General features: G+C 41.6%; 1 protein-coding gene across 1 annotated transcript in view; it reads left to right on the top strand.

Annotated features, from left to right (window-relative positions):
- The window catches only part of nnt (nicotinamide nucleotide transhydrogenase), a 32,584-nt gene that overhangs the window by 2,406 nt on the left and 5,664 nt on the right, over positions 1-24,514 (top strand). The window contains exons 3-19 of the mRNA XM_079364912.1: positions 4,389-4,618; positions 5,615-5,832; positions 5,948-6,035; positions 6,150-6,238; positions 7,288-7,475; positions 7,660-7,793; positions 7,903-8,094; positions 9,698-9,851; positions 11,945-12,106; positions 14,595-14,705; positions 16,977-17,122; positions 17,328-17,523; positions 18,250-18,483; positions 19,884-20,044; positions 21,009-21,188; positions 21,448-21,607; positions 23,955-24,036. Of these exons, the coding sequence (XP_079221038.1) occupies positions 4,389-4,618; positions 5,615-5,832; positions 5,948-6,035; positions 6,150-6,238; positions 7,288-7,475; positions 7,660-7,793; positions 7,903-8,094; positions 9,698-9,851; positions 11,945-12,106; positions 14,595-14,705; positions 16,977-17,122; positions 17,328-17,523; positions 18,250-18,483; positions 19,884-20,044; positions 21,009-21,188; positions 21,448-21,607; positions 23,955-24,036 (2,725 nt within the window). The remainder of the gene's footprint in view (positions 1-4,388; positions 4,619-5,614; positions 5,833-5,947; positions 6,036-6,149; positions 6,239-7,287; positions 7,476-7,659; positions 7,794-7,902; positions 8,095-9,697; positions 9,852-11,944; positions 12,107-14,594; positions 14,706-16,976; positions 17,123-17,327; positions 17,524-18,249; positions 18,484-19,883; positions 20,045-21,008; positions 21,189-21,447; positions 21,608-23,954; positions 24,037-24,514) is intronic.

The following is a 24,514-nucleotide window of genomic DNA, read 5'->3' as shown; positions in this document are numbered from 1 at the left end:
TGAAGGAGGCAAAAACCAACACATAACCAATATGTTAGTTGTAATGTAATGTAATTTCTTTAAATGCTTTTAAATCCAAGCTGAGAGAACTTGAGACACACTCCTTTACTTGTAACTGTTTTTAAAAAGGTTTTATTACTCATTGTCTTTTATAATTTTAATTTCTGTTAATTGTCTGTATGTTGTGAGTCTGACTGTGTAATGTTTGCTGCCTCTTGGCCAGGACACCCTTGAAAAAGAGGTTTTTAATCTCCATGGGATTTTTTTCCCTGGATAAATAAAGGTTAAATAAAAATAAAATAAAAAAATGTAGGACCTCCACTGAGGTCAGATGATCTTGAAACTACACTGTGACAGAACATTACTCACGACTTTACTGAGACACAGAGGCTGTAATAGGACCACAGCAGTTATCTTCAACTTACATTTACTCTTCTATACATTTCAGTAAATTTCTAAGTATACAGGTAAAATACTTGCATTGCTCCGACACTGTTTGTCTCCTTTGTCATATTTTTTTGTTTTCACTGAAGTATGTTTTCACATTCCCATTTTCAAGACGTGTTTACCAGGGTGTTACAAGGACATTTCACGTTTTCTCAACCGATCCAACATTTTATCCGGTCTCCCCCTCTGTTCTGACATCACGCTGTACTTTCTGCTATAATCTGTTAATGTGGTTATATTTAAAACAGCTGACATTATTGTTCTATACTTCCTGACTAACATTACTGCCTGATAGTTTGACATTATACGATAGGCATTCATTATTGGCTAAAGGTTATCTTGGCTAGCTAAGGGTAAAGTTAGCAAATGTAGCCATTACATTTGGGGTATGTTAGCAAAGAATTGGTTTAATGCTAAAGTTAGCAATTTTGACTTCGCTGTTGATTCTTAATCAATTATCAAATATGTTGTTTTACCTAAAAGATCTGGCCCCATTTTTCTCCTTTTCATTTTCTTTCTCACTTGCGTATCATTAAGAAGTGCTGAAATAAAGCCAGATGATTTTACAATTGTCAAACCTGAAATACAGCAGCACGTTATTGAAACAGGACTGCAAACTCCCTTCCTGAGCAGCTTGACACATTTCTTCTGTTTCAATGTGGTGAAAAGTTGGCCAAACCAGACTGACATCTGTCAGTTCCACTTAGCAGCTGCCGTCGTGGGTGCTGTGCTCATTTTTAAATTGATTCACAAATGACCTGGAACAGGAAAGATCTAACTTAGAGCTAAAATGACTAACTGATTATTTCACTCATTGAGTTCTCTTTAAGGACTACACATGGAAACTAGCATTTTGTCACTATCCCTGTGAAATAAAAAAAGATAATGAAAACGTATTGTTTAAATAAATATGATTGGGAAAGTGCATTTTTTGTTTTGTTTTACGACTGATAGCAACATGAAGACAGCCCCACCTGTACGCTCTGTTTGCCTTCTCATGTACTTGTGTATCAGGTGCTCTGTGACAGGTGGCAACATACCCATGACATAGAAACTCCCAGCAGAGGTTTTCAGAATAGCAGTGCTTTGAGGGAGCATAAACAGGTATGTCATTCATAGCCGTGGAAACTGCTGAGACTGTCTTTTAGATACAGTTTATGTCGTGTAGAGGGTCAGACACACTCTCACTTTTTAAGGTTATTCTTACAAAAACGGACAATCCCAAAATATGCATAAATAAAGAACACATTCAGAGTTTAGTGTTAAAGTGTTAGTGCTGCTTCCTGCAGCTACGCTCCGTCTCAAGGTCATCTGCTGGAGCCCTCAGACTGTGCTCTCTGTTTTGCACGCCTGCACTCTGTGTCCACAAAGCGGGCAGAAAGTGTTTGTGTTTGTTGTGCGAGTGTACGGTAAAAGCCAGAACCAGCTGGGTGCAGGTGCCTCGTGTCACAGTGTGCTCTGTGTGTATGTGCAGGTGGGTGTTGAAGGGGTCTGCGTGACCGGGTTCACGGTGCAGTTCGGTTAGCTCCAGAAACAGCTGGCAGCGTCTATTCTGGACACACCAGTATCAGCTGCCAGGGTCACAGACAAGTAGAGGAGAGGAGGAGGCGTGGAGGTTTCATGTCGTGAGCCTATAGAGGGACAGTATGGACGGTTAATGCTTAGAGACTGGATCTGTGAACTATAACACGGACAGACTCCCTCCTCTGTGAACTAACTATGTTTAGCATTCTCGTGCTCTGTACTTTATCTATAAGGGGATAAACTCTTAGGAAGCGCAGTATGCAAAGGCTCTATTTGTGGCTCTGGTATGGACTAGCTGCAGATGGCAGCTGAACTAAATCTCTCTCGATGACAAATTAAATGAATGAAATTGAATGATTCACATGAAGCCTTTAAAATGATGTGTTCTGCAAACGTTCACATGCTCCATCTCGAATGTAGAGGTGTATGCGGTTCTTACGTAGTTAACTCTGCACTGACATTTTTTTTAGATAAGCAGGGTCAGCCTCAACACTTCTTCGCTTGTATTTTTAGGATTTTTTTTGGTTGGTTCCGTGTGCTTGATGTACTTTCTCTGCTCTGTAATATGACACCCATGTAACAGACTGCAGCCTGATTCTGACTCTTATGAGGCTGATTGTGGCCTCAGTGCTAAACGTGTTGGCAGATATAAATAAGAGATTATTAACGTACCGTTGACTCTGAGCTTTGATTTAAGCATATTGAGCGCTTCGTAGAAAACGAAACCGTTGGAGGATGTGTCACAAGGGGAGAGGAGAAGCAGCAGGTTGTCACAGAAAGAGCTGCAGTGGAATTTTCCATAAGAGCTGACTCAGCATGTGACCGGTCTGCTGCTCAGACGGAGAAGAGTGCTAAAAACGATGCAGAACACACCAGCTTAGAATAATATCCCCACGCTTTAGTCATACTGCTGTGCTATTTTTGTTATTAGCTTGGGTCTGATTTTCTTTCTTTTTCAACTTCTACAACTACATACACTCGCATTACAAGCGTTTCCTTCTGTGCTCACAGGTGTCGAATCAGGTGTGTTCTAAATCGGTGTCAACAAAATAATAATTAAAAAAAAGTTTCTGCTTTGATTCCTTTGACTTGTTTGAGCCTAAATTGTATTGTTTTATAGGGGCTTTTACACTTGTGCACTTACACTTGTTAGCTGCAGAATGAAATGCATCCGTATTGTAATGGCTGAAAAACAATTTGAGCAGCTCTTGTTAGTGGCAGCACATACAGACAGACAATAAAAATGAAATTGTCTGATCTTTATGGCCGTAGTATTGCTTTTAACTACGCGTACGCACGATATCAGCCTTGCGTATCCTGCGGTGGTTTGGAACATTGATTGTGCACGTCCTCGGAAATCAATCGCGTCTGCGATGCAATATTCACATAACCGCTACGAACAGTGTAGAGGTGTGTGGTGATGAGAACGGTAATGACAACATCGGAAAAAACCAGTGAGTCGCTCCAAGAATGGCGGAAAGTTTTAAAGAAAAGTTAAGAGATTAAGTCTGCAGCAACCCACACTTTATGTCTTTGCTGTTGCATAGCAACAAACAGGCATGCCAAAATAGTTGGCATATGTATGTCAGGTTTATGTGGTGCTCCATCTAGAGGAAACCTCCAGTAACACGCTGTACATAGGCAAATATATGAACATTCCAGACACAGTCTACAGGTTGCCTACAAGTACACCTGGTTCAAAAACAAGTATAGTTGAGCAGTTAAGAATAACAATGTCAGTCAGTTCAGCACGTTAGTCAAGACAGTGATATCCTGAAACCTTCAGGAAGGATTACTGTTCCATTTGCGGCTTGTGTCAGCAGCAGGTCAACTTTCTCAATTACCAAGTGATGAAATGAACACAGCCACTTAATAAACTGGTGTAAAATGTGTCATAATTATCATTCAGCATTTCAGAAAATGTATGGCAATGACTTTGGTTTCATTTCAGCTTGTCATTAGATCCAAAGCTTAAGACGTTTCCATCAGCCGTTGTCTGTCCTTGGCGGTTCATTCTAAATAACACGTTTGCATGCTAAGAAGACACCAAACTGTGGCCTCAACAACAGAGCCTCTGACACCGCTAATGATTGTTACTGTTCTGAAAGGGTCATGACTTCTTTAGTCTGCATAAAGGCCACTGCATGCACAGTACAGTATTTACAGTAAACACAGTTTGAAGGAAGCTCACGGTCATCTCCTTGAAAATGAAAGGGTGTCTGCGTGAAAGTGTATTGTACGGTGCTGTTTTGATCTTAGAAAAGAAAACTTCCTAAATGATTTCTTTTTTTAAACTTAGAAAAAAAAACTTCAGCTGTTTATGAGTCTGTCGTGAAGTCATTTTTCATTCATTTACTTCTTAAACTTAAATGAATGAATAAATCCGTGGTGTGTTTTCTTACTCTTCCTCTCTGCAGGTATTCCATACAAACAGCTCACAGTCGGTGTACCCAAAGAGATTTTCCAGAATGAACGTCGTGTTGCGATTTCCCCTGCTGGAGTCCAGGCGCTCATCAAGCAGGGCTTCAATGTTGTGGTGGAGTCGGGAGCTGGAGAGCCTTCAAAGTTCCCCGATGAGCAGTACACCCAGGCTGGAGCGTCCATCAAGGACATTAAAGATGTCCTGGCATCGGATGTGCTGGTCAAGGTACAGAGGGGAAAAAAAAAAAAAAGAAAAGGTTGTGGTGAATTCAGAAGATAATTGTTTAGAGGTGAATCAAGGCCATTGAGAAGCAGCAAATAAAGGGGATGAATTGAATAACTTTCTTAGGTACCTGGCGGTGCTGGTAACCTTGTGGTCTATGCCCCCATACAAAAAGGCAAAGCTCTCAAAATAATAAAAAAAAAACATTTGACCATTATTTTTTTTGAAGGGGTGGTTTGGCTATAAAAGCAGGAATGTGGATGTGTAGGTTGTCAGTCATCTAGGTCATGCTAATTTTGAAGCTTGATCCAAATGCTTTAATAAATCTTAAACCAGTTGCCTTTGGATCAAGCTTTGAAATAGAAAGTGAAAGGTAGGGATACATTGAGCCAAAAAAAATTTAAAAGATGGCAGCAGCTTTTAGCAAATGCTTTCAATCCGTTATTATCCCTATATTTAAAATTATAGCATATAACTTACATTGCATTACGTTATTCCTGTTTTTTTCCCCAATATGTCCATTTGTGCTTATTACTGGTAAACACTGTCATAAAACAATGTACATGAAGTCTACACAAAATCTTAAAACCCATTGGCAATCATTGTCTGACATCATCTGATAGTCTGTATGTGGATGTGAAGCCAGACTAAATAATCCCGTTTATATTTATCGTAGCATGAAAAACAATCATTTATGTGATCTATTAGTGCGCTCATTAGATATCTGGTGCCTCTATATGTCGATGTGATATTGCAATGTGTCGTGGGAGGATACTATTATTTGTTTATTTTTTAATCCTCGCCTCTCCTTGCTTTGTGCAGGAGTAAAGGAGAGTCTGAGTATGACTCAAAACAGATAAAGGGTGGGCAAGTTTCCCCCAGATCAAAGAGATTTTAGGTCTCAGCAATGAGATGAGATTATTCTTAGTTTTCCTTTTATGGTCTCCTTGTTGATTTTTTTATTTTAAAAAAAAAAAAAATTTCTCTCCTCTCTTTCAGGTCCGTGCTCCCGTTTTCAACCCAGATTTGGGGATCCACGAGGTGGAGATGATGAAGGACGCCGCCACTCTGATCAGCTTCATCTACCCAGCTCAGAACCCCGAGCTGATGGACATGCTGTCCCAGAAGAAGGCCACCGTCTTGGCTATGGACCAGGTGCCCCGAGTCACTATCGCCCAGGGTTACGACGCTCTAAGCTCAATGGCAAACATCGCTGGGTAAGAACAAACTGTCGTACATCTTGTGTGATCCATTCATGTGATCCATTCATGTGTTCAAATATATTCTTATCTTTGATTTTTAATTTCTTGTCATGTTTTTCTGTCATTTTAGCTACAAGGCCGTTGTGTTGGCTGCGAACAACTTTGGTCGCTTTTTCACTGGACAGATCACAGCAGCAGGGAAAGTACCACCTGCAAAGGTGTGTCATTTGAGTGCGTGCGTGCGTGCGTGTGTGTGTGTGTGATGTCATTAGTGCAAATGGTTCAAGGACTATTAATTCCATTGTCCTTTTCATTGTTGTTTCTGTGATTAGGTTCTGATCATCGGAGGTGGTGTGGCTGGATTGGCAGCAGCTGGTTCTGCCAGAGCCATGGGAGCCATTGTGAGAGGATTTGACACCAGGTTTGCGTTTATTATGATACTCTAGCATTATGAAATAAATTCAGGTCTAAAGATTGCTTCAAAATAAAAGTGAAGAAATAGATTTGTCATGCACATGCGTGTGGAGTTTAAAAGTCTTTTTTAAAACTTTATAGAAAGAAAGAAAGGAAAAACAGTTGATGAGCTAAATGTGATTCCCCCAGTGGCTTTAATCTTTATCAACATAAAGATGGGTTGGTTACTTGAAATTCACTTAATCTCCAAATCATTTTTTTTTTTTTCAGCTAAAAATATCTGTATAGTATTAAGTAGTGTTCTTAAATAATTTTTAATTCAACCCTGGATTAGCAACAGTATGTAAAAATGACAATTAAAATGTGGTCAGTTGACTTTTCATGGGAAGGGATCAAGACTTCTTTCATTGCACATTTCTTTTAAAGTGTTATAAAACATTTACAACAGTGCAAACACACAGTAACCAGTGACTCTCTTGAAATAAAAGGCGTCCCATGTTTTCCACTGTGACCGTGTGTAATGCAGCAGTAGAACATTTCAGTTCCGCAGTAGCTAAAGTGGTTTTTATGGTGAAAATAAAGTAAACAGTAAACACTGAAGCTGTTACAAGTAAGATGAAAAATGATCTGGATTACATCCTTACATCTTAGCAGAAAGGAAAAATAAATAAATGGAATCAAAAACCCGATTTTTAAAATGCTCTAAGGGCTCATTTCTGTTTTCCATTGACTTTAGCTTTTAGTTATGTTTTTTGGGGCAGCAGTAGCTCAGTCTGTTTGGTTGGTACTGGAGGGTCTCTGGTTCAAGTCCCAGTGCAAACCAACATGGAGGTTGGTCTTGCAGTTGTAGAGGTGGCAGGTCACTTCTTGAGTACTGACGAGTTTCCCTTAAGCAAGGCGCTCCCTGTGGAGCAGCCTCACTCTGACATCTCTCAATAACCAGAGTTGAAACCAGCGTTTCCCTCGTGGATTAATCAAGTATGCAGAATGAAGGCTTGTAACTGTTCTAACAGAGACATGTCATGATTCATGAGTCACCTCTTCTTTCTCCTGCAGAGCTGCAGCTTTGGAGCAGTTCAAATCTCTGGGCGCAGAGCCGCTGGAGGTGGACATGAAGGAGTCAGGAGAGGGCCAGGGAGGCTATGCCAAGGAAATGTCAAAGGAATTCATAGAGGAAGAGATGAAGCTCTTTGCCAAACAGTGTCAGGAAGTGGACATCGTGATCAGCACTGCTCTTATCCCTGGTATGCACAGTCTCACACACAAAGTGTACACAGACGCAATATGGAAATATTCAGGGCAGGTAGTATGAACAACAAGGACAAATAATGGAATATTGAAGAGTAGACATTTCTACAAGAATATGTGTGCATTGAACTTAGAACCCAATGGCCCTGAGTACAGTATGTTTCCATTATATCATTACAGGTAGGAGGGCGCCCATCCTGATCACCAAACCCATGGTGGAGAGCATGAAAGATGGGTCTGTGGTGGTGGACTTGGCTGCTGAGGCTGGAGGAAACATTGAGACCACAGTCCCTGGAGAGCTGTCGGTTTACAAGGTCAGAACAAACACTGTGAACACCCGAAACAAAGAACAGTGATGTTGATTGTCTCTGTGAGTGTCTGTCATTTCTTCTGTCCTTTCAAACTGGCTTTTCTGTCTGAAAGGGAGTGACCCACGTCGGCTACACGGACCTGCCCAGCCGTTTGCCGACACAGTCAAGCACTCTGTACTCCAACAACATCACTAAGCTGATGCGAGCCATCAGCCCCGACAAGGAGAACTTTTTCCTCGATGTGAAGGAGGCGTTTGATTACGGCACCATGGATCACGTGGTCAGAGGGTCTGTCGTCATGCAGGTATGATGTTTCATGTGGGCAGCAGCCTCGCAAATATTTTACGTTCCGACCTTAACCTAAATCTCTCCGATGATACACAAACTGAGGATGCTTAGGAGTATTTAGAAAAGACTGCAGGTCCATTTGTGGTCACTAGATGTCACTCTAAGGACACTTTTCTTCCGATGACCTCCTCCTAACAAAATCTTTACAGCTTTGTTGAATCATCTCATTTATCACACGTTTAATTATTAACAGTGTTAAAATGCATCAACATAACAATCCTAGTAATAAAATAGCTCCTATTCAAAGTCCATAGTTTGTATTAGGATCAGCAAGCTGCCTCTCACTCACTCATTGTTTTTCAAACTCTTAAGACCGAAAAGAATCGGTCCCTTATTCCTTCTTTATTACGGGACAGAAATGTTCCTTTAAATCAAATGAAGGAGTAACGGTCTGTGTGAACGGTCAATCAAGTCATGGTAAAAGTATGTGTAATATTAGCACTAACAACTAAAAGTGAAAATAGACTGATCAGTCTAATGTAAACATAAATAAGTGTAATATGATGAAACACTGAGGACTGATCGTTTTAATTATAGAGGTTGAAGTTGAGCAGCTTTGATTTTGTCTTTTTTATTCATTATAAAGATAAAAGATGTACAGCTCATACTGGTAGTTTGAACGTGTTGGTTTTGTGTGTTTTAGTTTATTTAGTTTTAGTTCTATGAGAGCCTTAAAGAATAAACGTTCAAAGCTTTTGACTGATCAGTCTAATGTAACCAGCTGAAGCTGGTCAAAACACACACACACACACACACACACACACCCACCCACACACACACATTTTCAGTGTGAGCGAAGATCGTAAAAAGAAAAGATAACAACAACACTGCAACCAGGAGCAGCAGACAGTCCATCTCCTTTATGTTCCTTTTATCTTAAGCACAGATACAAATTTGCGCCAATCTTTAGCATATTAGATTCCTCACATTCGGCATTGAAATCCTCCCTCCTCTTTATCGTCAATTAGAAACGGCGTATCAAAAGGCTTTAAAGCTACGCATCACATTGTAGGAACTCTAACAGAAATATGTGTTTTCATTTCATGTGTTTATGTACACAAACTTGCACCAAATTTCACACTGCAGACGGTCTCTGTAGATTTGGCTCCCTTCAGTCGTCCTCCATGTGTTTCTTAGTAAGGTGGACTAATAAGATTGATATCAATGCAAAGACTAAACCATTACTTTCATCTTATTAGACTTATAAATGACGCTGAAATGCAGATACTTCTCGCTGTACCTGCTGGTCATTAGTTTGCTGACTTTCATCTCGACATCAGGGTCTAATGTTACACGAATTTGGCAATTTCGCAGAGTTCATTGTGTAGCAGCAGGTAATAAGATCAGAGATTAAAGCAGACATCAAATGAGCCATTTGATATTGCTTTGACGATTACTCTCATTTCCACTTAGTTTTAGTTTTGTGCTGTTGTTTCTTTTCCCAGGGAAGTGTAGATAACACCAAGCTGTGTAATGAAAACAGCTGTTTGTTAAGACTGACTCAGCTCTCTGATCATCTTTTTTTTTTTTCTCTGGTTATTATTCTCTGTCTACTCCAGAATGGAAAGAACCTGTTCCCCGCTCCTCAGCCCAACAATGTGCCAGTTGCGGCTCCTCCTAAACCCAAGAGCATCCAGGAGCTGGAGAAGGAGAAGGCAGCACAAGTTTCCCCCTTTAAGGCCACACTAACCACCGCTGGCATTTACACAGGAGGTCAGTGGATGTGTCCGAAAGTGAATATGCTGTTAGATCGTGATCTTCTACCTAGCTTGGAAGAGAAATATGAACTTAGACTTAGACTTAGACTGAACTTTATTGATCCTTTTGGGATGACTCCCTCAAGGAAATTTAGGTTCCAGCAGCATATACAATAAAAATAAAAATAAAAATGTAGCAGTTAACAAAAAGTAACAATATAAAGAATAATATAGCATAAATAATAGAAACACTCTTCCGTTGTAAACAATATACAAAAAATATGCATGGAAGAAGCAGAAAAAAAAAAAAAAAAAAAAAAAAAAGGAACAACGGTATACCTAAAAATGCAATCATTTCTAACATGAAGTGTGTTCCATTGGCCCATGTGGGGTCTGAAGGCAGGTCGAGGATCTGGTGAGGTGAAGGACAGGTTAATAATCCGCCTTTTAAGGTCACCGCTGGAATGTGCACAGGAGGCGTGAAGTGACACACACACAGACACCCTGTTAGTGTCAGGAAGTGTGCATTGTAAAACCAGAGTCCCGCTGAGTGTGTTTGAAGAATTGCTTAGAGCGAGCGTTTCCCATGGTTTCACATGGCACCCTGTGTCGGCGCACCTCATGCAGTTAATGTGGTTTCACACATTGTTTAGGGGCTGGAGTAGTTTCCTACTTAACACCAGCACACAGCTGCTGAATTGAGCCACTCTTTGCATTAATGAGGGAGACGCTGCTTTATGTTGGTGACATGCCGCTTATTAGCGTGGAAGCTAAAGTAGAATTTCCATACTTGCTCAGATTGTCCCGGCTTTATGAGCTGATCTGAAAGAGAGGGAGAGAGTTTGGGCAAAGTGTTACCAAACCTGCAAATTTACCCAACAGCTCTCTGGCTGAAAAGTTCACCTGTCTGTTAAAGTCGCAGGAAGTGAGGACACATGGGTGGTCAATGACCTCCCACATCTAGCAGTTAACCAAAAGAGCAACAAGCATGGAGGGTCAAGTATGCTGTTTAAACTGCGAGCTTGATCACCAGATTGTGAAGAGCGTCAGCCATTGTACCACACTTTGCTCCTTTTTCTTTCTTATGGGGGAAAAAAAAGAAGCTTAGAATCTCGTACTTTAATATACTGTTGATGATTACCGTAAATTCCGGACTATAAGCCGCTACTTTTTTCTCACACTTCGAGCACTGCGGCTTCTACTCCGGTGCGGCTAATGCATGGATTTTTTATGGGGGACAATGAGCTTCTGCCGCAAAAACATTTGACTTCGTCACGTCGGATCTTAATATCAGTCATTTTGCGCTTTATGCACGCACCCTCATGATGGAAAACACACGGAGAAATACATATGATGCAGCTTTCAAGTTAAAGGCGATCGACCTGGCTGTCAAAGAAGCTAACAGAGCTGCTGCACGTTAAGATGACACTGACAGCGACAACAGAGACTGAGGAAGTGAGTAATGAAGTCATTCTGAGGCAGTGAATGGATGGACTTTTTCTTGTGAAATATATTACGGTCATCTTTTTCATCAGCCGTGTTACAGACACCGTCGGCTAGGCTTCGTATTGTAACGGTTCATGTTGTAAAGTCAGTAGTTGATAATGTGTTCATAATTCCGATTATGTGGAGAGTCAGTGAATGCACCAGCGAGAACGTGTTGAGTGGCTGTATGAGAGAACGCTGGGGGAGAGAGTTGGATTGTTACGGCAAGTTATGTGTTGCTCTCTGCTGTAAACGGCGTGGTCACGGCCGACAGTGATCGGGTTATTAAAAGTTATTATTTGAACGCTCTCGTCGTCCTTTAACGTCCGTACGGACGCTACAGTATTTGCGGATGTTACCGGTAGCCTACGTCTGTGTAAATAGCTCTTGTTATAGCGTGGACACCTGCGGCTTATAATCAAGTGCGGCTTATATATGTACAAATACATTTATTTACTTATTTTTAGCCGGTGCGGCTTATATCCAGGTGCGCTCAATAGTACGGAATTTACGGTAGTTCTCGATTCTGTGGTTATGATTTATTCAGAAATGTCCCTTAATGCTGTCTCTGGTTTGTCTCTAAGTCACTTTTTTTTTTTAACATTTGAACTCTGTGTGCTCCAGGCGCTGCCACCCTGCTGGGTCTGGGTCTGTCGGCTCCAAACGCCGCCTTCACTCAGATCGTCACAACCTTCGGTCTGGCCGGCCTCGTGGGATACCACACAGTGTGGGGAGTCACTCCTGCTCTGCACTCTCCTCTCATGTCCGTCACCAACGCCATCTCAGGTTGGTTGTGTTCAGTGTGTCTTACACAGAGACTCACTTCCACCCAGGGAAGTGCTAGTGCTCAAGGATGCTTTTATATTCACCCTTTGAGTAAAACTAGAAAAAACAGAGTCTTTAAGAAACATCCAAAGCCGTTAGACCCAGAACACAGACAATCAGAGGTTCAGGGGAATAACTGAAATGATTTCAATCAATGGTTGCAAGTTTGGCAACCTTGTGGGAGTGATCTGGTGATCATTCCTGACTTGTTAGATCTTGGACTCATCTTACACTAGCTTAGAAAATTTGATAAGGTGTAATAAAGAAGAATTCTGCTTTCTCATCCAGCAGTGTAGAAAAAATAACCATCTAATATAATACAGACATTACACCATCATTGGATTCCTCACATAGAGAAGACAAGTAAAGAATGAAAGCGCTCTTGTCTCGGTGCAGCGGCTCTCTGCAGCAACGCCGTTTCTGCGCTGAGTCCAAATAAAAACTTTACAGATTGTGTCGGCATTGTCTGCTGCTGCTTAACACGGAGGGGTTAAAGGGGTTAGAGAGGTAAGTGCATGTGTGTGTGTTCTCACAGCTTTGATCACACTTGGGACCCTCACCGTGGTAGGAAGTAACGCTCCCTCTGTGATCTTTGAGGGTCAGGGGAGGCCCTCCGATCGTTTAGTGTTGCACACGGACGGGCTTTAGAGCTCCAGTTCCGAAACAATAAGCGTTTCAATACGTTAGAGAGAGAAAGTTTGAACTTCCTTTTTCAACTTTTTTTACGTTACCATCCCATCTTCACATTGTCTTACTTCAGTTGGAGCTCTTTAAATTATTTGCTTTGTCACATATTTTGTTCCTGTTTTCTGAAAAAAAAAAGAAAAAAAAGAAAAGTCAAATACTTGTGATTTGAGCATTGCCTCCTAAATCTGTATATTTCCAGATCTTTCAAAAATGCTCACATTTACAGGATTGTCAGTAAATCTCTGGAGCGTTTAAAAAAACCCACAAAAGAAACTTGTTCCTGAAAAAGTTCTCCTTTCTTCTGTCGCTTTCCTCCCTGTCCAGGTCTTTTTCCTCCATGCCTGGCATAGCTTGTATCACCTTTTTTTCTTCATATCTGTCAATGACGGTCTGCAGCTATGGAAACAGTGAGACCATGAGAATTCTGTTGTTGTTGTGCCAGGTCATCGTGAAGACACACTCACAGACACACACAATCAGACACAGACATGAGGGAATCATGATGGAATTTCAGGTCAGTTGTATTCTTCATGAGCAGATTATCGAGTTACAGGGAGCAGTGACTCTGACTGCTGAGAAATGTTCAATTCTTCAGATGCTGCTCTTATATCAAGTGTCTTTTATATATCTGGTGTCTATCAGCAATGCTTTAATCTATCCGAGAGCACGCTGTCTGTAGCCTGGTGGCTTGTTTGTCACAGACACACACCTACAGGACTCTGGCCCACCCACTGAAGTGTCCTGTGTTCTTTCTGGCTAATCTGTTCGCAGTGGTAGCTAGCATCCTTTGCGAGTTATGTACAGTACGTCTTGAATGATCTGTAGTTGTTGTTTTTTTTATCAGCACTTGAGCTTCAGTGATCAGTAATTCAGTTCTTTATAGCAAAATCAAATGATTAACCAGCTACTTAGATAATCAACTGTTTGGTTAAGGACACTTGTAAGAATACATTTCCAGCCATAACTGCATGGTTAATTTCTTTTTCAGAAGTACAAGGCTTCAGCCTGAATATAGAGGTTTAGATTCTACCAAACATGTTAGCCTGGTTTGTCTGTATCAATAAGGCTTTGTCCATATTGTTGCAGCTAGGTTTGACTTTAAATCATTCCCCTCTCTCTCTCCTTCTCAAACATGTTTTCTATGCCTCCTCAACTTGCGCTGTTGTGTCACATCTAAGTGTCCCCCAGGAAGACTGTTTTGTAAAAAGAAACCAACGCAAGTGTTTTTGCAAAGAAACATTTTGTGTAGAAAAGAGGGACTAAAACATGAAAAATTACAAAGGGTTGTTTTTTTGCCTCCTTGGGAAATTCATTGTTAACACTTTTGCATACAGGTATAAATGTGCACTCACACACTGTCTACCTGCTCGTTCACCTTTCTTGTACAAGAACACAGTTCTGTGTGAGTGAAGGCGACTGGGATCCTGTAAGACATTACAGGGCTGATGCTATCAAGCTATCCTGAGCCTTTTTTTATTATTATTATAAATCTCTCTCTATCACTCTCATCATATCTCATCTCTCATCATATGCTTCTTTTTGATCCTAAAATCTTATTTCCAGTCTGGGCAGAAAACGAAGTATTCTGAATTTGAGATTGGACTATAAAATGTATGTAGATGTGTTTTTGAATTAGGAAGCAAGAGGAGCTTCTTCATGACTGTGTAAAAATGTGTATTGTTTATGTGATCACAAAAAGTTTGAACGTCCTGTATAATTTGGTTGGGATAGTTAATAATTACTGATACTTGTTGCTCTGCAGGACTGACAGCTGTGGGTGGTCTGTCCCTGATGGGTGGTGGCTATACCCCGAATAGCACCGCTGAGAGTCTGGCTCTGCTTGCTGCCTTCATCTCCTCGGTCAACATTGCCGGTGAGTCACCTGATCAGACACCTCACCATCATCCCTGCCAGTCACAGCAGCCTTCAGCCAGAAAATACCAAATTAGGCTAAAGTGACACATGGGTTTTTTAAATGGATTTTACCAAAATTTGCCTTCCAAGTTCATGCAGCTGCCCCTTCTACCCACCTGCGTGGACCACACACGCGTGTTTCTGCTCTAACCCTTATTAATTCCTATTATACAAACAGAGTGTTCCTGGAGTCATTATAAAGCTCATCATTCTCTAATAGACCATTAAAACAGTGTTTCTCTAGGCTGAGCCCATTAATATGTTCTAATTTATCCCATTAGCTCACAGTTTAACACCAGGGGAGATTTTGATGCAAGCACATGACTTGTTAACTTGCATATTGGAACAGTTCAGCCTCTCTCTTCGAAATACACCAAACCTCTTCTGAGTTTTAAATTGGAGACATTCAGGATACCACAAGGATTGGACTTGAAGGAAAGCCTGTGAATCTTGACATTAATCCTGGTCTCTCTAGGCTCTGTGGCATAAGTCCTCAAACCACCTGGTAGTCTTTTTCAGCTCTGCGTTAACTTTACCCCCAACAAAAGCATGTTCAAATACCACAGCCTTTATTGACATACCTAGTCTCTTCAAAAAAAAATAAAAAAAATCATTTTTGATGTTTGTCTTGGTTTGGTTTCCACACTAAGTGGTTCACCGCATTACCCATAAACCCCTGGGAACAGGGAAAAAAACATTCCATGGAAAGGGAAGAATCACAATATTGAAATTTAGCTCCTATTAAACAGACCCTGACATTTTTGTGTCTGCACTGAGGAACAGGTCCCTGGCCGAAGCTTTTTGTTCCCTCCGAGTCGTACAACCGTTAGATGTGGGAATGAATGGAAAACACCAGGGCCTGGTGAATATTTTAAATGTTCAGTTTCTCACAACCTCACAAGCTACCAGGTTAAATCAGACTCACATGTCCTGACTATCCTTAATATGGGTGATTCATTTGTACATATTTGGGTTTAATTTTTGCCTCCCTCTCTGCACATGAAGACAACTGTTTTTCCATCCGTATAGTCCGACAACTTCCCAGTCTATGAGCAATCAAGTCATTTAAAACGTTGATACTGCTTCCAACCAGATGTCCATTACCACTTCACTAGAGAGCCACTCCAGTTTGAACAGCTTAAAAAAAAGTCTCATCAAATGTGAATTAACATCAGTAGAGATATCGTTGTGCTCTGCCAGTAGACTATCAGTTGTCTTGAGAGTGGGTGGCCCACCCACGAGTCCGACTTTTTGGCTTCCTTCCGCATGTCGCTCCCTGCGCTCTCCCTCCCTGGTTTCTGAATATCCATTGTCCTGTGTCCTACGATAAAGATCTGTGACTTCGTCTTTGACCACAATAAAACAGGTTAAGAAGATCTGAGCGGGACGAACGGGGACGTTGGAGGTTAAACATTGATGGCAGTGTTGTAATAACTTCCCAACGTAAGCATGCTGAACGTTGAATGAATGAGATGACAATAAACTCAACATCCGTATTCAAACACTGACAATGTTAGCTCTCTTAGTGTGCAGTTATTTAAGCTACAAAGAGTTGATCGTCATAACGGTAGAGTGTTATTATAGTTTTGTGTTGCAGATCAACCTCCATTCTTTCCAGATTTGTAAATGTATCTATTATATATATTTATATATATATTAGTATCATGAGAAGCCATTTCAGACTGAAGAAAAGGAAAAACAGCTAAAAACAATATGTGGATACTGGCTTTGTTTAAATATGAACATTCCTCCATTGGTTGGTCTGCGATAATAGAAGTCCGATTATTGTTTTTATTGCATGTTTAAGTAGGAGAGTCCACAGCTAATACAACATGAACTGAAGTGAAACAGGTGTTAGCCACTGATTCACCCTGTCTGTGCACGTGGCGGAGATTATGCCAGAGGGGGAAAGACGGACACACACACACACACACACACACACACACACAGAGTAATGTTATCTCTCGCTGTGAGACACCGTCTGGTCCTTCTCCGAGGTTTTCTTCTTGAAATATTTACATAAGGATGAAATAGACTCATTCTTTTCCTAACATTGGTTATTATTGGACTTGGCGTTCAAACACCTGTTGCCTAAAAATAATCCTTTTACATGTACTTGTGGTGCCTCAACTCTATTCCTTCATCCCTGCCTCAGTATTCAAACCACATTCATTAGGAGTTGTTGTTGTTTTGTTGTAGGTACAGTATTTGTTTTCTCTCTCTCCTAAAGGTGGTTTCCTTGTGACAAAGAAGATGTTGGACATGTTCAAGCGTCCCACCGATCCTCCAGAGTACAACTACCTTTATCTGCTTCCTGGCGGGGTCTTTGTTGGAGGTTACGCCGCCGCACTGCAGTCTGGGTACAACATTGAACAGGTGAGAGAGGCTGTTCTGAGCCCTGTCCACATGATCAGGATCCAAATTGTGGTTAGCTCCCAAAGCTTTCCAAATCATCCAAATGTATTCTTTGTTTGCCCAGATGTTATAAAGGACCTCCCAAGAAAATCAATCTGCCATGTTTCTCATCCTGTGGTTCTTCAGTCCACGTCTATAACCCCCTTGTTTCTCTTTTTCTAACCAGATGATGTACTTGGGCTCCGGTCTGTGCTGTGTCGGTGCCCTGGCCGGTCTGTCCAACCAGAAAACTGCTCGTCTGGGTAACGCTTTAGGTATGATGGGAGTTGCTGGGGGTGTCATTGCCACTCTGGGGGCCCTCAAGCCAAGTCCTGAGCTCCTGGCGCAGATGAGCGCAGCCATGGCTGTCGGCGGTACTGCAGGTGAGTCTTGTGTGTATTTATGTACAACACAGAAGACGGCACACAAACTCAAAAACTTGCGCTATTGTGTTGCAGTCGATACAAGTTTTGAGATTTTTTGGTGTGTGTGTGTGTGTGTGTGTGTGTGTGCCTGCATGTTTTCCAAGCTTGGCAAGATGAAGCTGCAGGTGTGCAGAGCGCAGTGGCCCTGTGATGTTTACATCAAACACAACATGACTCACTCGCCGCCAGACCCAGGTGGTCTGATGAGACGGTCAGCATCATGTGTTGCTCACTCAGGACAGTTTGATCATTTAAATGCTAATTGTTCCAGTAACAAAGCTGAATCCTAGACTAAACTGTCCAAGCAGACAATAACGCTCTTTCCCAGATACAGCAAGGTTTCCTGTTGGAACGCACACTCTGATACACACACACACACACACACACACACACACACACACACACACACACACACACACACACACACACACACACACACACACACACACACACACACACACACTGATGGACAGGAAGTACAGACCCGCTCACAAACAAGGAATTTCCCAGAATAGGCCTCATAAGCAACACCTGGTTCCTCACACCGACCCACTTCCCAGCAGTCCTCTTCAATGTGTGTGCACATGCTTGTAATTTGTATGTTCATTTGTGTGTGGTGTCTTTCAGGGTGACTGCACTTTATTTATTTGTTATCTCTCTCTCTCTCTATCTCTCTCTCTTTAGGCCTGGCCATAGCTAAAAGGATCCAGATCACCGACTTGCCCCAGCTTGTGGCAGCCTTCCACAGCCTGGTGGGGCTGGCTGCCGTGCTCACCTGTGTGGCTGAATACATGGTCGAATACCCCCACTTTGCCACAGACCCCGCAGCGAACCTCACCAAGATAGTTGCCTACCTCGGCACCTACATCGGCGGAATCACTTTCAGTGGCTCTTTGATTGCATATGGCAAACTGCAAGGTGAGAGAAGCACAGTCGTGTATAACCAAGGTTGCCCTGAAAGAGGCGTTTCCTTTTTCAAAGTCATGATATATGGACAGATCCTCCTGTATTGCAGTTTCTCACATATTGCCAGGATGTCTCTAAGGTTTAATTAAGTCTTACAATACTGAAGTCAGGGTTTGATTTGTTAGGCAGTCAATTTTTCTAAGAGTCAAACGAAAAAAGGTCAAAAGAAATCAGATAAGTTCTTCTCAAACCCAAAACGGACATAACCTAAAAACACAAACAGTAACTTCGGCTAAAAATGTGATGACGAAGGAAAAGAAAAGCATGAAGTCGAGTCATGGTTTTTTGTTTCACCATAAACAACAAATACCTGAGCACAGTTCATTTAGTTCAATGCACATCATTTTGAGTACATATCAGTCCATTTTAAGTGGGGAAAAAAAACATTGCTACAAAACGTGCAAAAGGTTACTGAAAAGAAACGTCATGAGTCCAGTCTGTCTGGTCTGATGGTTCCAGTCAGTCTTAAGCTGCTCTAGCCTGAACAGCTGCTGTTTTGAAGATTTTGATGGACATCAGTGAAAAAAAGCTGAACAAACGGCACATAGTTCAGACGTGCATCCGATGTATCTTCGACTGCAGCTATCTGACAGCTTTCCTCACAGCATCAACGGTTTACAGACAGTTGAATAAGTATGTTTATGGCTGGAGGTGTCGCATGATGTGCAAACGTGTGTGAGATGTCAGTCAGTGATATCTATTGCAGGAGTGATCTGAGATCCCTAAAAGTTATGAACCGCAATGGTTTAAAAAAAAAAAGAAAAAGACCCAAACCCGGGATGCAATAGGTTTTCACTTTATACATGTTATTTTACACAGTGGGCACCAGGGGAAAAAAATGGATTAAACTACCACAATGCAATGGAATAGTTGGACATAAGGTAAAAAACAAACTAGTGTGGCTTAACTCATTATCTTTCTGTGACGCTACGCTAACTGGCTCCTGTTAATTAACTGCAGAGCAGTGATATTTCCCATTAGCTGTACTGTACTTATCAACCAGAAAAGCTCTTTAGACTTGCTTCATCCCCACTGCAGCTTGTGTGTGTGTGTTTGTGGGGAGGAGGGAGTTTATTGGGTTCATGTGCTGGCAGCAGTCCTGGCTGTTGCACTGTAATTTCCATGTTGGCTTCAACAGCTTCATAAGGGTGAGTTATGCATGGACATGACATTTAGCTAGCTAGTTTGAAGTTGTGGCCGTTGAAAGATGAATCCAAAGAAAACGTCGACATTTGCAGACCTACATTGACCTGCCTGTGTTTCTCTATCTGCAGTTTTTAAGGGAGTATTATTTCCACACGTGTGTCTTGTCTATCTGTCATCATGTACCCCGTTATTTTCCCTCCATGCAGGTGTGCTGAGCAGCGCTCCCCTCATGCTCCCTGGTCGTCACGCTCTGAACGCCTCTCTCATGGCCGCCAGCGTCGGTGGGATGATTCCCTACATGATGGACCCCAGTTACCTCACAGGCATCACCTGTCTCGGATCGGTCTCTGCTCTCTCTGCTGTCATGGTATGTCTTGGTTGTGTGTGCATTGTTTGCTTCCTCGTTTATTTCCTGTTAATGCCCTTAATGGTGGCCTGTGAAATGTGAAACATGCACTTCAACTACACCGTATAGATCCTTTTTCCTTGACGTATCTTATTAAGCACGTTGCAGATCAACCTCTGGCCTGAGCTGCAAATATTGAGAATAAAAAACCACACCAACTAATCTAGACCTTTGGAGAGTGGAGACACTTCGTTTATTGCTTTTTAGGGGATTATATTTGGAGATTCCATTTTCTGCTGTAGGTACTTACTAAACTCTGCAGAAATCACATTAAACACAAACAAGTTAAACAGCCTTTATGATCAAAAGAAAATAAACCAGATGATGATCAGATGATTTTTCCAAATGTAGCCGAAAATGGATGTGTGTCCTTTGCACACTAATGTAACTGTAAAAAGAGAATAATGTATTATATTGATCACAAATATGAATGATGTGTTGCAATGTTTGAATCTTTGCTTTCCACACAAACTTTTTTCTCAAGAGAAATCAACGCGTGATAATCCGCTGCGTTAATGGATGGAAGTGAATTCGGTTTCAGTTCGAAAAGAACAAGTTTCAAACAGATGATCTCTAATCAGTGTTTCAAGTACAGTATAATATATCCTCCAACAGACCAATGGATGATGTGCACCTGTGCAGACTGAAATCAAGTCAAACATTCCTGCTGCTGAGAGAACCACAGCTGGCTCTTGTTTGAAAAATTACAGATGATGGAGGGACAGAGAACTAAAAAATCTGATTGTGAAAAATGTAAGTGAAGCTAAAAAGACAGTTCCCACTAATCGAATATTAATGCGTTTTTGTTTTTATGAAGATATCCTATTAGTCAGCAAGCCTTTCTCTGTTGTTAAGTTGAGAGAATGTGTTCAGACTTTGCATTTGATCTGTTTTTCACTGAAAACATCTCTTCTGTCCTTTTTAGGGTGTAACCCTCACTGCAGCTATCGGCGGCGCTGACATGCCCGTGGTCATCACCGTATTGAACAGTTACTCAGGGTGGGCGCTTTGCGCTGAGGGCTTTCTGCTCAATAACAACCTGCTGACCATTGTCGGAGCTCTCATTGGATCATCTGGAGCCATTCTGTCTTACATTATGTGTGTGGTGAGTGGAGACTCAATCTAAAGAAGAACTTATATCAGCGTATGTACCAAAGAAGCACTGCGTTTGGTGGCCTTATTGTTATCTCTCTCCCATCCACCAGGGGGTACTCTAACTTTACCAGAGTAGGGACACTGTTTTTTTTTTTTTTTTTAAAGTTGTGATTTGTGTCTCTAAATGCTGCACTTTTCTGTACACAAAAAAATGAATTGAAACAAAACTTAAATGATCATTTCAAATATCAATTTCTCCCTCCTTTTAGGCCATGAATCGTTCCCTGGCTAATGTGATCCTGGGAGGCTACGGCACGTCCTCCACCGGCACAGGAAAGCCCATGGAAATCACAGGGACACACACAGAGGTCAATGTGGATCAGACTGTCGAAATGATTAAAGATGCCCAGAGCATAATCATCACTCCAGGTAAGAGACGAATACAATCACACACACACACACACACACACGCACACACGCACACACACACACACACACACACACACACGCACACGCTCCTACACACGCTTCAGAGGTCTTGTACATGAGTGGAAAAACATGGTACTTTGACTCTGCCAGTGTCCTTTTTTTTTCTCTTCAGCATTAGCCAAGCTCTGTTTATTTAACCTTTTCTTGACCCATGTTACATCACCATCTTGCGAGCCTAATTGACAAGTCCTGCTGGAGTGGCCACACACACTCATACACGCACACAATCACACACAGTCACACATGTACTCTTGGGTTTCTGTGTGGTCGTCACTCCCTGGTAAATAGACATTCTACAGTGCTGCGTATATATATGCAAGGTCAAGGGAAAATTTGATGGAAAGAGGGTATGCTGGCTTTTTGTTGACAATTCCAATACTATGTCCAAAATTGGCTTCTTGCTCCTTTTTCAGTGTTACGACATTGTATCCAGCCTTTGTTCCCGCTACATGCCTTTCTTCTCTTCACATGTTTTCAATATCAGACCATAAATATATGTGTGAGCCTCCCACTTGGTCCATTACGTTGAATCCTGCCGTCATAAACTCGTCATTGTGTGGCCCACTGACTTCTCAGTCCCCTCGCCAGATTGTTGGGAACTAGTTCCAAAGAGTTGTTTTACTCACGTGGGTACATGTAAACACAGACCAAAGGCATCCAGCCTGCAAATTGGCGATTACAGTCATAGCGCTGAGAGCCCATATACAAAAAAACGACTCTTCAGAGGAAACCTCTGCAATTTACAAGAATTGCGAAATTAAAGCGTTCACATGGTCGAGAAGAAACGGAGCAACATCCAGCATAGATTAAAACCTCTTTATTTTCGTTGGTACTTCTCTATCACAAACACTGGGAGGAAAAAAAAAAAAACTAGGTCAAGAAAAATGAAAGGGCGGAAATTAAAATGTTTTTTTTTTTTTTTGTCTTTTATCCCCCCCACAATGTTCTGCAAACATACCACACCGAGTCAAGATACATAATAAGATGCCAGACATTTCTGCGAGTTATGATTTGAGAAACTGAAATACAGAAAATGACACGATGGGCAAATTTATCAAAATCCAAGAGCAACTCTTTAGCTAAACGCACCAGGTTATCTCTGCCCGAGTGTTCAGCTGTAAAACTGGTATTGTTACCTCGAGCCGGCTTTCACTCAATGCCTTGTTTCCATTTTCACCATTCTCCCTAATTGGAGCCGTCACAGCCACTTGGCCTGATTGACATCTGTGGAAATGGTTACGACTCTGCCTGATAAACATAAGTGTTTTCCTGGCCTAGTCTGGCCCATCTCCGCATGGTCTGGACCCACTTGTTTTTCTTGTAGGAGAAACTCCAGAGAGAACACTGAAAGCACAGGCAATGACAGAGCTGTTGACGATCGAGGGGGGGAAATAAGTGAAAACTATTAAATTGTTGAGCTGAACTGTAAACTGCCGTGTTTCTCAAACAGAATTTTTCCTCTCCTCTGTATGCACAGTCTGAAAACATGTAATTTCTGACTGGGCCGTCGTAACAAAACGCTTTCTGACTGGTTGTTGTGACAAGGATAGTAAACACCAGTGGACCGTTTGACATGTGTTTGTGTGTGTGACTGTGTGATAAAAATCAAGTACCACACACCAGCATTATAAAACATGAAGGAGGTCACGGGCTTTGGCGTAAAGAAAACATATACTGGTACTGTGCAGAAATAAGTGCCAGCTGAGTGCTGAAAGCAAATCAACATGATATTTTAAATCTATAATCTCAATGTTTAAAAGCACGGACATAAGAAGCTCTTGATCTTTAGTTTTTCCTCGGCCCTTGTGGACGGAAGCTTTACCCTGATGTTATAAAGATCTTGATCTGACGAGCTTGTGCCTTTGTAATATATCAAAAACAAGAGTCCTTCCTCTTATATACTTAAAAAAATATGTTTTTGAGGGAATCTGGTAATACTTCTAGTGATGGACACTACAGAACATATAAAACAGGGCAGACAATAAAGAGAGCAACAAAGCAACAATATTTTTCAATACTCAGATCTGACATAATGCGTCGCACTGAAGTAATGTACATGTGCAATGTGCTCTGTAGAAGAACTGCATCTCAAACATGAGTAAACTTCTGTCTCAGGAATGTTCGCAGTCACAAGTAACATCACCTCTCTGCAGCTCTCCATCCAAAAAACTCCCGGTCAGGTGTTTGTCTCGGTGCGGATGCACAACACTCTGTATTGTCCCCTTCCTCTGCTTCTCCTGCATCTCTATTTGAAACTCTGCTGATGTTGTTTTCAAATCTCGTCCAGGTTATGGACTCTGTGCTGCAAAGGCCCAGTACCCCATCGCTGAGCTGGTGAAGATCTTGCATGAAGCTGGCAAAGACGTCAGGTAAATGGCTGATTTAGTTTAATTGGAACTGAACCAGCGGGGTAGCAGAACATTCTCCCACCTTCTCCCTCTGGAACGCTCGTATTCAAGGCTGCACTGACCCATCTTCTTCCAAATCACAGCTGAGGACTCACACTATTTAACAAGCTTTGAGTGTGGGATTGTGCTGTGTGTCTGTATGTAATTTGTAAGACCTGTGTGTAATGTTGCTATGATGGTTAGTTTTTCCTTCTTTTTTTTTTTTTAATGGAAAGTGTTCTCAAAGACTTTTCTTTTTCGTTCTTTAAGAAAACCTGATAAAAAGTAGTTACAGTACAAGATATCTTCCAGAAGAGACGGTGTGTATCCTTTAGGATTAACAGAAGAGTAGATGAAAGCATGCGTAGAATTAGAGGGGGAAGAAAGAGGGCACATTTATAAAGGACAGAGACGAAGAGTTGAGGTTCTGGGCTTGATGACAAAAAGATGGGCTCGGACA

Source organism: Symphodus melops (genome assembly GCF_947650265.1).
Source record: "Symphodus melops genome assembly, chromosome: 16".
Lineage (NCBI taxonomy): Eukaryota > Metazoa > Chordata > Actinopteri > Labriformes > Labridae > Symphodus > Symphodus melops.
This window is presented reverse-complemented; position numbering and strand designations above follow the sequence as displayed.